The 13,172-nt window shown below is 38.4% G+C and overlaps 1 protein-coding gene across 2 annotated transcripts in view; it reads right to left on the bottom strand.

The window, feature by feature from the left end:
* Positions 1-13,172, bottom strand: part of stxbp5l (syntaxin binding protein 5-like) — a 107,653-nt gene that overhangs the window by 14,931 nt on the left and 79,550 nt on the right. Inside the window, exons 19-22 of one of the 2 annotated variants that reach the window (XM_026377440.1) lie at positions 12,350-12,418; positions 11,277-11,342; positions 5,573-5,677; positions 2,135-2,188 (exon numbers count right to left, since the gene is read on the bottom strand). In XM_026377440.1, the coding sequence (XP_026233225.1) occupies positions 2,135-2,188; positions 5,573-5,677; positions 11,277-11,342; positions 12,350-12,418 (294 nt within the window). The remainder of the gene's footprint in view (positions 1-2,134; positions 2,189-5,572; positions 5,678-11,276; positions 11,343-12,349; positions 12,419-13,172) is intronic. The other variant, XM_026377441.1, reaches the window with a different exon arrangement.

Genomic DNA, 13,172 nt, shown 5'->3' with positions numbered 1-13,172 from the left:
GAGTATATTGAAGTAAGTATGAGCAGGGAGGAGAAAGAGAAGCTGGTGCAAAAGCAAGGAGAGGAACATGTAGAGGCAAATTGTGAGTGTAATTTCATCCAGTCTGTGCAAGAAAAGAGATATAAAAATCAAAACAAACAAGGTAGTTTCATCTCCACTTTGCTTCCTTTTTCCTTCATGAACTGAAAACTCGATTTTAGTAGAAACTGTTTATTTCTCCTAAAGGCCATGAGCTTTACTGCGTTACTGACTATAACAGTGAAGATCAAAGAAACAGAAAAGAATATTTAAGAAAAATCTGCTTTTTTATTTTAATGCAAATTAGTATGAAATTGTTTGGCTTACAGGATCAGCAAATGATGGTGCTGACACAAAACACTTTTTTGGAACTGTAGCTTTACAAACCTCCCTACAGAGACTAAGAATGTTCAAATCTTTGTCTCTGCTTAATGCACACTGTGAATGTGTGTGCAAAAAAAGTTTGTCAGGAGCCAAACCCGACAACAGTAGTGCAGGATTTAGTGGGCTGTGTGCATTTTGTGTTTTTTTGCTTCCCGCTGTTTAGGCAACACGACAAAAACGAGACAGCTGTAATTAAAAGCTTCATGACGTCTGATTACTCTGATTAATGACACCCCTGTGGTAGTATAACTAAAGTTAAAGTAAATTAGGATTAACACGGTGGTGTGAACATAGCTTTCTTTTTTGATCACCTTTCCCCTCTGTTCAGTAAGTTGAAATTAATTAGGCTAATTAGTAAACACACTGGACAGTGTCGACTTGTCCCACAGTATTTGGCACTGATCATATGTCTGTCATATCAAATCTAGTCTCCTGTTCAGTTGGTAGATGTACAAATGATTCAATTTCAAAGTGAAGATGAAAAGCTCCAGGGTGCCACCCAGTCCTTGTACAACACTCTCTTAGCAGGACGGAGTGAGTCAGTGAAGGAACTGAAAACTCAATGCTAAATTGGGCTAACGAATGTGAGAGCCTCGTGACGACAACTCTGTGTATCTGCCTTAATGTTTTGTTATTTCAGGCAAAGATGCAGCAAATCAGTAATTTGCCGTAAAACATTCTGCAGGAAATTATAAGGCAAAAACAATCACACTCTGTGCTCAGACATGTACACTTTTCCAAAATATGGACTGCTGCACAAACAAGAGTGCATATACAGTCTACACATATGCAGACACAGCAGACACAAACACACATATACACAAATTAGTGCTCTACCAGACTTTTTGTATAAAAAATTTCTTGTCGTAACCTACAATCCTTAAGAGGTTGATATTGTTGCTATTATTAAGGTACACAATACTCTGCTGAGCATAATGTATTTTTCAGTTGTTTACTGACAAAGTATATCCTACTGAGACTTCAGGGCCAGGTGTGAGTCTCGCATGAATTTAAGATAAGGTAACCAAGATTAAAGTAGTTTTACAAAAAGCATTTTTATACCTGCCACGGAAAGAAAGGTCATTAAGTGAAGCAAGTCACAGGAATAACAATACCACAAAATAACATTTTAAGTGGTAAAGAAGCAAAAGGGTTTGGAAGGGACAGCATGTGTGACACTGCAGAAGCAGAGCAAATAGAAACCCGAGATTGTGAGATGCATGGAAGGAGGAGGGGGGGCGCTCAGTATCTGTAATGCAGATGGTCCAGTTATAATGAAAAAAGGACTGCTTAAGAGAGAAATGATCCAGTTAAAATGAGAACAGCTGTGAGTGATCCAATCACTGTCGAGCAAGACTGTCAATGGAGGAAAAGTTGTGTAAAACCAGATGATGGTCCAATCATGATAAAGCAATAAAGCCTCAAATTTAAATATGGGCATGAGTTACAAATCACCTTTATAAACACTTGCAAAATGTAGAAGAAACAAATACAGAAGATTTAAATCAAAACACATTAAAGGGGCTAAATGGACGAATAGTTCAGGCCGACACTCTCATGGACTGGTTGAACGGAAAGAGAGAGTGAAGGGAAAACCGAAAGAAGAACAAGGTTTGAGAGAGAATTAAAAAAAATACTGAAGCAACATAAAATCCTAGAAAAAGTGACAAAAGCGGAAAATAAATGACTGAAAAGAAATCAAGTGAAAACTGCTGGCTTTCGCCTACCGTACCAAGATCAGTCTTAAGATCTGTTGGCAGACTTAACTTTCTGCCGGGTCCCTTTACTGAAACAAAAGAATAGGAAACAAAGCACCAGTTAATCCCTTCAAATAAAATATTTTAAATAAATTAATTAAGAAAGCAAGAAAATAAAGTAGGTTTAAAATAATGACAAAAACAAATGTGCAAAAAAAACTAACAAAACAAACAAAAAAAAAACTCTAATGAAACAATGTGGAATTTACTCAAATGAACAAAGAACCAGAACATGCAAATTGGTGCAGTTGCACACAGCAGGCATATTTATAAATGCATGCTCCATTGTTGTCCCAGGCCAGTGTTTCCAGCTTCTTCTACAATATCAGTAACATCCAATACTGGATCACTGGAAAGTACTTTCTATCAAGTACCTTCTTGATATTTATTTTAACTCCTATTCATTGCATTTCTAAAAACAAATGTCTGATGTTTTGTTGAGCTGCAACAAGACATAAAGAACACACTTGAATTTATTCTGGATACCAAAGCAGAGTCTCAGCACAGTTCTAAACTCTGATTAACCTTGACAAGGTATTTACTGAATGGCTGATTGGCATAAATATGTGTTCTGTTTAAATGTCTCTGTAAAATCAAATTCTCCGAGACCTATAGGCACAAACAAACATGGTGGCATTGCGGGGCGTCAATGCAAAAAATCACAATCACTGGAGGGAAAAAAATAACATTTTGCAAGCATTTTGCAGTAAGTAGAGAACTGCAAAGGTCAAAGCTGAGATGCCATGAGTCCGTTTCCCAGTCAAAAAGAAGGCAATATTTTATTGTTTCTTTGTGTTGAATGATTCATTTGATATGTGGAAGACACAGGATGGTGTTTATGTGACACCTGATAAATTTTGTGACCATGAGAGAAACAGCATGACCATGAATTTGTATTCTTTAAACAATTTTAATAAGATTTGGAAAATGTATATAAGGATTTTTTTTTCATTAAAAACACTGACTCAGGTTTCAATCCTTCTGCCACAGAGTACTGGAGGGTGTGGTGTCTACTGAAAATTGGTAGACCTCTTTTTTTTTTTTTTTGGTTTTGTATTTGTTGAAGCTCAGTACCAAATGTCATTTTGAGGAAAATACATATTTAAGGTACTATGGTAGCTTAACAGAATTTTCCTAACAGTTAACTTATATTTCTATCCAGGACAAGTAAAGCCTTTGAGATTAGTGTCAGATAGTAGATTAGCTCTGTGCGTGTCTGTATGTGTGTGTGTGTGTGTGTGTGTTTGTGTCACCATAAACCGCAGGGACCAGATGCTGCTGCAGCCATATAAAATGTGCAGTGTTTGGAGTACAATGACAGGGAAAATGTTTTCATAACAGACCTGTTACACACAGATAGTTCCCCAGTTTACCAGCTCAGTGACTGCATTAACACTCCATAAAGTCATCTTCTTTATAAAGTGGGATTTATCGAAAGAGCCAAAGGTTTGTTTATTGTGCTGTATGAAGAATACCCAACCAAATGCTGGCTCTGTTACAATCAACAAACCATTGTTTTTTGTTTCAAATAATTCATACGTTGATTAACCATGGTATTGATATAATTTATGTGCGCTCTTTTCATGGCTTGAGTACTTTTTACTGCACATCTGGTATCTTTTCATTGACGTGACAGTATTACAATATGACAATAGTTTATGTTGGACTATCCCTATTTGTGACCTCAGCACCGAAACTACTCTATGGTTTATTCACATAGTGATCCTCATGCAAAACTTTGGTAAAATTAAGAAAACATTTTTTACTTTAATTCAGCAATGGTTGGCACCTTAAGAGGTGTCTTTATGACCCCACAGATGTTTGCTTACTGGAAAGAGAAATCATTTGCCTGGGAAAAAAGTAATTTTTCTTTTCCACTCTGCTCTTTTTCTCTTCTACAACCCATGGTAGGCAGAAAATGTTGTTTTCTGTGCAGAAAATAGATGGAAATAGTGGAGACGGGTGATATAATGAAAACTCTTTTGAAGGTAGAACTCACTGCTGATTTTTCCACAAGGTTTGGTTACGGTATGCTTTTTGATCAAATTATAGTAACGTACTGTATAGCGTGATGAGATCCCAAATGGGCCAGAGTTGGACTTGATCATGCCACAACATTATTAAACAAACAAAGCAAGCTGAAGTAATTTTTAAAAGCGTTGCAGCCGGCCACATAAGTGGGCACCATGCAGTTAGAGACTAGACAGTGATGAAGGTTAGCGAAGGACAACAAGATGAGATTCTGGATTTATTGACAGACATTCAGTAAGACGCTGACAGATTCTGAGCACCACAGTCTGGTAAGGTAGCATGTTGTCTTCGAACAACAAAGATAAGTGGTTCCACTGGAGGAACAATGACTGACATTACAGAGAAATAAAAAGTAGAGGCACTGATGAATGAGGAGGAGAAGTACCCGGTATGAATACAACTCCTTCCTCTCCCTAAACCACCTGCCTCACAGTGCTGCCAAATGACGAAGGATCCAAGGTCAAAGCGCAGATGCGTTACAAACAACAAACACTGCGACGTCTATATGTCAAGCTAAGAGACAATGCAGTACCAGCGGTCACTAATACAAAAGCATGAAACACATTGGCGAAGCAGCCGTGGACAGTCTACTCCCACTATCACAGCCTCTGCACAAATTTTACACTGCAAGCAACTTGGTTGATAGGTCACTGTTGTGACCAGTCATGGTATTTGGATAGCAAACTGTACCAAAAATATTCTGATTATAAAAAAATTGGATGTTTTATTTTATTTAAAAACTTCAAACTAATGTTCATTGCTTATTTGTGTGATTTTTCTACCAGTTTAGAACACCTAACTCTGGATGCACAGTAGTCCTTGTCAGTGCTACCTGCTAACCAACCAGGAGTACAGCAAAAACTTTCAACCCACCCACAATGTGTGCACCCTGCTGTATTATTGTTTTTATAATTTCATATCATGCTGGTTGCTTCCATGTACATTTTCTATTACCCCAGATGATGGCTTTTAAATGGCTGTAATCAACTTCCCTACTATTTTACACAAGCTACAGAAACCTGCTTTCATAAAACCTGGGAAACAAGCATGTGGAAAATCTTCTTCGCTCTTGACAATCAATGACCATAAAAAAATCCTACCTTAATCTGCTTTTTCAAGGCCACCAATGTTACATTATTACTCAAACCTCTCTGCTTCTGTACTGATGTAAGGAATGAATTGGCTTCTGGTGTCTTCGTGATAGTGTTGCTCACAGTGTGGAAGCAGAGTTAGCATGCAAGATGCAACATCAAACCAATCACCTGCTCAAAAACAACCCAATTATCCCATCTCCCTCCCATCTCGAATTACTGCAATACAATGAAAACCACAAGCAGATGTCCATGAAGACGCTGAGATCTGTGAGACATCCCTCCTCTTACCATTGTCCAGTAAGTAAAAGACTGGACTGCAGTGGCTGGCTCTCAGACTGGCAACAGGCTCTGGCAGGATGCGTGGCTCATTGTGAAGGGAGGTTGGGTAATGAACTGGAATAGGAGATCCAACAGAACAGATACAGACTTTTCAGGGAAGAGACATACAGAGTGGGTGAACTGGGGAGAAGAGAGACTTGAAGGTAACGGGGAAGAAACAGCTGAAACATTATGAAAACAAAAGGACCTAATCTTAATAATAAGGTTAAGGAAAGCACTATTCCACCAGAACTTTATATTTTTTATAAGCACAACTATTTCTATAACAAACAGCAGCACTAGAATTCCCAATCAGACATCCATCCACCTGTTCCAGCGTCTACACAGGTTCCATACAGCCAGTTAGTCATTCAGCTTTATCATGTACGTCACTGTGGCTGGTGGCATTTTTGATTATTTTTCTATTTTAATGTCCAAACATACACTTTTAAACTAAGTTTAGTTTAAGCAATATAGTCCTCACCATTTAAATATATGTATTTATAATAAATTAAGTAATTTCATCTTCAATGTCAAATACATGCTTCTACTATTGGCTGAAATATCAGTCAATATTTAATATAAGCATTGTTTTTTTTCCAGAGCTCATGTTTGTTACCCACGTAGGTGGTGACTAAAAAGCTCCTAACTGCAGAAACATGACTGATTGGAAGCAGTGAGAACAGTGACAGAGGGCACACAGTGCTGACAGGCTGCTGGTGTGACATGACAAGCATGGACTCCATTTACAGCATTAGTGAAAGCAACAGTATTTGTAAGCTTCTGCATATGAGATAAAGAACATAAGAATGTGTGAGTCTCAACAATCAAATCAGAACCATGCACACTTTTCAAATGGATTCCAACATAAAAACCTTAAGTAGCAACCCTGCATTATGTCTAACAGCGACATCTAAAAACAAATGTGAACATTACTGCATTTAACTACAGAAGAGAGCATCAAATGTCAAAACAAACTAGTCGGCTGCAACTCTGTACTCCACACAGATAAAGTTTACACAATGCAGTGTATCAAGACTATTAGATGTGGTGACATAATCGGGGCACACAGTTCATGCAGCCCCCTGGTAACGACTACCTGTTCCCACCAATTCTCTCTTTCTACCCTCATCGAAAGCACATACAGTCTCTGAGGTGAAAGCAGCTTTGTGCGTCATTGCTGACTATCCAACTAGTCTTAGAAAAGTAGCTCCTAAAGCACAGAAGTTTAAACTGCACTAGAAATAGACTTGTGGTTGTGACAGTGTTACACAGCTGAAGAAATAATAACTGCAATGGCACAATTTGAGAGTTTGGAATACAGTAGCTGGACATAAGACAGTTGAAGTAATTGTTTTAAATAATGTGTACTAAAATTGTAGATGTAATTCAAATATGTATATAAAGTATATTTATTGTTTTTCAAAATAACACAACAAAATTACCATTTCCTTTTCTTCCAGCTTATCTTGTGGTCGGGGTTGCCCCCGGCGATCATGGTCAGCATGTAGATTTGGCAGAATTTTACACCAGATGCCCTTCCTGATGCAACTCAGATGCAGGCTTGGGACCAGCACCAAGAGTGCACGGGCTTGTGCAACCTCAGTATTTGGGCTTTTTGTAGACAGCTTGGGGGTTCAGTGTCTTGTCCTAGGACACTTTGGCACATCACCAAACTGCTAGTAGTGGCCCCTCTGCACCACTACTGCCCCAACACAGTAAAGTTACTATAAGAACTATAATGCCCATACTTGTCTCAAAATATGAACTGAGCTTAGAAATACATTTGTGACAAATATACTATAAAGTACATATACAGTGTAAATGTTTTATTGTTCATATACAGTGGTACTGTGGTATGACTAATTTAAAATGTGTGGGCATTTATGGTTGTCACATACATGTACAATATTACAGAATGTATTAAACAATAAACCAAAACGTGTTCATTAATTAATTCATCATGAAGGTGATAATCAGACATAATGAGGACTATATCATTACTTTGTATTATACGTATATATGTATATATATATATATATATATATATATATATATATATATATATATATATATATATGTATATATATATATACTGTAATTATAGAAAGAGAAAAACCTGTTGGTATGTTTATTCTAATTTTATCAAACCACCATGAGCTGCATGGAGCTGAGGAGGTGGCATTAGTTCAGCACACTGTTACGTTTCAGCTATCGCCTCCTCCTTTTCTCCCCTGATGTGCCCAATGCTAAATATATCCTGCAAGCTTAGGCACCAATCACTGGTATCTCAGCTTGTTAGTCCATCTCAAGACCAGACAAGTCCTGCTACAGCCACATGTGGCATGAAACTACATTTCCTAAAAAAGGAAATGTAACGTGTAAACCCCAAACCAAAACAACAAGCCTGAAGAGATAAAAAGGCAACAATGGGAAATATGCAGAGGGAAACCACTTTAAGGAAGAAGAGGGGGCAATTACTTTGTCTAATAACAATGGGAAGATAGGAAGGATAGGCCAGGTAAAAGCAAGGCCAAGATATTTGCAGAAGAGAGAGGCCTGCAGTTATTGACACACAGGGTGAAGCAAGACAATGGCTGTCTTCTTTAAGCTCTCCATAGCCTGCATATGGTATTGAACAGACAGTACAACTGATGTGACAGAAACAGGGAGACAGCCTATAATGGCCGTAGAGAAGGGTGGTAGTTGATATTCAGTGGGAGGAAAAAAAAAACTCGTCTGTCAAGCAGAGCACAGCTGTGCTGCCTCAATCGTCTACACTACAGCCATAACAACCTGTAATGTATTTTAGTCTTGCATTAGCTAACAAAAAATAATAATAATACACACCACACAATGAAAAAAGGATCAAACTGACTTTTAAGTTAGGCCCTACTGCACATTAACCATTGTTCACATTTCCATCTTGACTGCAGATTATAACTATGAAATTGCTCTTTCCCCTAATGTTCAAATGAAGCAGATACTTGATCACATTGTAATGTATTCTATCATAAATCTTCCTTTCGTCCCTCTCTCTAATTAGGAAATGCTAAGCCTGCACTGGGACAGAATGACCATGACCCAGTCCCCATCACAATGCTCAAAGAACATTGTGTCCTGGTTCTGTTATTATAACCGTGTGCTCTCTCTAACAGGCTCAAAGGCAAGGTTGGGGAGTAGGAATTACATATGTGAAAACAAAGAGCAGCTTTTTTTTAAAAAAAAAGACAAACTCCTCAAGAGTTACACAATCTGTATCCAAGAAATTGTGTTTTTGCTGATTAATAACATCAACAAGCAACTGATAGAACAGTGACATAGTACCTACTCGCCACTGAATATGTGTGCAGGAAACAGTAAAAGCAAGTGAAAAGGTTTTGCTTGCAGCACTGACAAATGTAATCTCCAAGTCATTGTCAAATCACCCTGTTTAGCCTTTAACCAGACTTCAAAGTTAACTGCACATGTAGAAAAAACAGAATTGTCAAGCAGGATGCTGTTAACTGTTTTTTTTTGCTGTACAACTACCAGAACTATCCATCTACTGTATTTTCACCTGACTATATGTAAAATGTAAGATAGCAGGTAGAGGTAGGTATCCTTCCCTGACTTAAACTGAGATGTACATGCATTGAATACATAATCCTGTATGTGTGCAGTCTGTTCTAGGTCTTCCCATCTTCTCCTTGCATCTGGGTACCTCTGGAGCAAATCCACAGGTGGCTGTGTTTGGTGCTCCTCCTGAATAAGTGAGCTACTTTTCCTAAAGGGAGAGCTCACACACCCATCCCTCCAGGAACTGCCAGTAAAGAAAGAAAACATTTGTATGCCCCTGTGGGAGATGAGGGGCCAGAATATGAATCATTCAAAGCCCAATGATGTCCATGTGAGCACAGTCTGAAAAAGCAACAAGGGGCCAAGTAGGTTCCCCGCCTGCAAGGACAGAGATTTACACTGCAGCAGCAATGGTTTGGGTGGCCAGAACCATGTCAAATTATTTTCAGGGGCATACAAGTGCATTAGCATTAACAAATATCCCAAAAGCTTTCATTCTCTGTAAAACACATCAGGCTAATTGCACACAGTGGCACTACTGTCATGATCCAGCATTGGGAAACGCCTCAGGATAAATTAATTTATGACCAGCCAATGACATCCTACTCCAAAAGACCAGCCGTAGCCTACTTCTGTTTTTGAGATAACACTGTTTCATTGCACCTCTGCTTAGTTCAAAGAGATAAAATTTGGATTCCTCAAACATCCGCAGTCCCCCTTAGAATCACATTTTCGCAGACCTTGGGTTTTCTACACAAATTCCTACAACTTTATAATAAAATGCTAATGCTAACTAAACACCACACAGTTGCATCACTAGTAAATCTAGTTTAAAATAAATACTTTGGAAACTAAAGACTCATAAAGCAGACACAGCATTGAGGACACAGCATGTCTACTTGGCACTTTTTTTTTTAAAAAACACAGACTTACATTTGCTCCATTTGACCTTTAAGATGTGAATTTGCTGAGATAAAGAGGTTTCCCACAGCAGACGCGAAGACGCCTGCTGGGAAATGTTCTCCTCTCTCTCCTTCTCCTCACAGTATGCATCCCTGCTTCTTTCTGTGCAATCATAAACAAACTCGTCTGCCTGTCGACAACCACACAGATCTTAGCGTACTATAAACAACCTCATAGTTTAAACTCTCATCTATTTCATCTAACCTTTACGCTGTGCCCAGTGACCTCATGAATTACCTTCTCATCTATGATATTCATCAGGAGACAGGGTGCTCTCACGCTGCACGCTGTATTCTACTCTCTATCTACCATCACACCTCCAAAGGTTGATTCTAAAACCTGAAGCTGGCTACATGATAATGATTTTAACTACAAGGGACATTTACATTACATGCTTCAGGACATCATTCCTCTCTAAGGAAGCATGTCTATTTCATTATACTGCCTGAGCATCTAATGCAAGTCAAGCACTGCTACAATATACACTAACATGCCAGAAAATATTTAACTAACAGTAGAGAATTTTTAATATATCATGGGTGGTAAATACACATATTTAAACATCTTTGAGAATGTTCTGATCTCAGTTAGATACAGTGTTACAGACTTGATGTTATAAAATGATGTAGGTCACTGTCAGCTGTAATCAACTATGGGTTATCACCACTGCTGTCAGCTGTTATATCAACATTAGCTTAAGGCAAAAACATGTAACTAGGTCTGCTCTCTTCAGCCATCCATATCCTTTGCTTTCTTTATATTTTACTCCCTGTCTAAACATGAGAAAGAGTAATTGCAACTGTTACACTAGTCACTCAATCTAATGATAGAAGAGTTCAAACATACATGGAAGTCAAAGAGGCATAAAGAAAGAGGAAGAACAGGTGAGAAGGGTAGTTTTCTCATACTGATCTTTGTGAAAATGCACAATCATCACACAAAAATGGAATAAAGTACAATCAGCTGGAAATTGTAACAAAACACACAATATCACAATCTGCGTTGCTACAAGATGCTGGTGATGGGTTGTGTCCACAGGGTGCATCCTATTGCAGGTGTAACTCACTTTTAAAGACGGTGGCATCCCAGTAAAGACATTTCTGCATAGGGATGCTGGACTTAGTAATGACTGGAGTGAGTGTGTGTGTGTTACCTGAAGTCGGTGACTTGCTCCTCTCCATATCAATGGATTGCTGGTTGTCAGAGAGTTCAGTAAGGCCTGCAGCAGTGGCAAATGTCAATGACAGCCAAGAGGTGGGAGAAATAGAATACACTATGAGATTATTTGAAACTTCGTCGGCCATACAGACTTAACAAAAGTGGATGTCAGCCACACACAACTGTTATTTTGAAATTGAAACCATTCTACATAAAAATATCAACATGTCCATAAGCATACATCTAAAGTATGCAATGCAATTATTAATCATATCAATACAGCATATCCAATCACAAGTCACAAACAGATCAAACATCAAATAAGGCATGCACCATGCACAAGCAATAATGAGAACTCTTACTCATTTTTTTAAAGCATCACAATGGTGCTAATTCTACTTCATGTCACGTCATGAAGTAGTGTCATGTCTGTCTGCAAATGTGGGATGTTTAAGCCACATTCATTATTGCTTTATTAACAGCCTTACTGAACCGTCACAGTTCAAAAACCTTTGATTAATTAAATTATTTTTCTTTCTCCCAAACCTTCCTAATGCAAAGTTTCCTGACAAATGATTGGAAACATTAAAAGGAATTCGGATTAAACATTTATTAAAGAATAAAATTAAGAATTACCTCACTTAATAAAAAAGCCCACTATATTGTAGTTTCACTAGGCCCAGGAACAAGGATGAACAAGGCTTTATTCACCCAACAAACGGATTCAGTTAGAATATACATCATGCGGACTATATATTATTTACAACTGCCCCTACTTAACAATTTCAATGAAGGGGCTCTCTTTCTGCAAATGACATACTGCTGGACATGACTGGAATGTGGTGGCTCTGTTTTACATAGCAAAATATAGATATCATGTAACACCAGAAACAACCACATTCATCCCAGTCATCTCTTTGGTTTTGCCCTTTTTAATCCAGGTTATCACTTTCCAATCTCTATGGCAATTGTCTCTACCAACTTAGCACCCACATCCCTCCCGCACACACACAAACACATGTACAGAGACACACAGAGTCCCCCAGCCTTCAGGAAGGCCCGACTTACTCTGATAGGATGTACGGATCCTTTTCTTTGAATCTGAATAAAAGTTAGACAGGCCACGCATGCAAAACTCTGTCAGGCAGGCCCACATGCCCACACCAGCAGCCACAGTCACCAAAAGGTAGGAGGAGGAGGACGAGAAGGAAGGTAAGGTGGAAGGGATGGAGGGCAGGAATAAAGAGTGAGGAGTGTAGGTAGAAGGGGGAAGAGAGATAAGAGAGGACAAAAAGGTGGTAAAAACAAAAAGGTGGCAGTGAGGTGTGTAGGAGGCAGGTAGATAAGGAAGAAGGAGGAAGGATTGTTGGGGAAGGAATGGAGTTAAGCAATGTTGGGATCAAGGGAAGGGAGGGGAGGAAAAAGGAGGGAAGGGGGAGAGAGAAGAACACATGGGCTTAGAGTGGAAAAGAAAGTGAGAGCAAGCAGCAACCGAGTTAGTGTCAGGGGAGGACAGACAAGATATACCCACTAGTCCAACAAGCGTTGACGTGATAGATAATTTAAACAACAAGTAAACTATTGTGTTAGCAGGGAACAAATAATTTCTTACAAAGTAGCAACAAAATCGCCTGTTGAATCAAAGTAGCTTACATTTGCCTTAAGGCTACTATCCTATAATGTTCACTGGCATTAATAAGAGTTTATAATACACTACTTCAAGAGAAATACACCTGAATAATTAAGCATCATAAGCAAGTATCATTTTATAAAATGTATATATACAATATACACGTATACATGTATGTGGTGATAACAGCTAAATATGTTGTGGCAAGGACAAAAAGTTACACTGTGAATAGCTGTAATATTTGAATAGGAAAAGGTCAAT

This window comes from Anabas testudineus, chromosome 21, assembly GCF_900324465.2.
Source record: "Anabas testudineus chromosome 21, fAnaTes1.2, whole genome shotgun sequence".
NCBI classification, from domain to species: Eukaryota; Metazoa; Chordata; class Actinopteri; order Anabantiformes; family Anabantidae; genus Anabas; species Anabas testudineus.
This window is presented reverse-complemented; position numbering and strand designations above follow the sequence as displayed.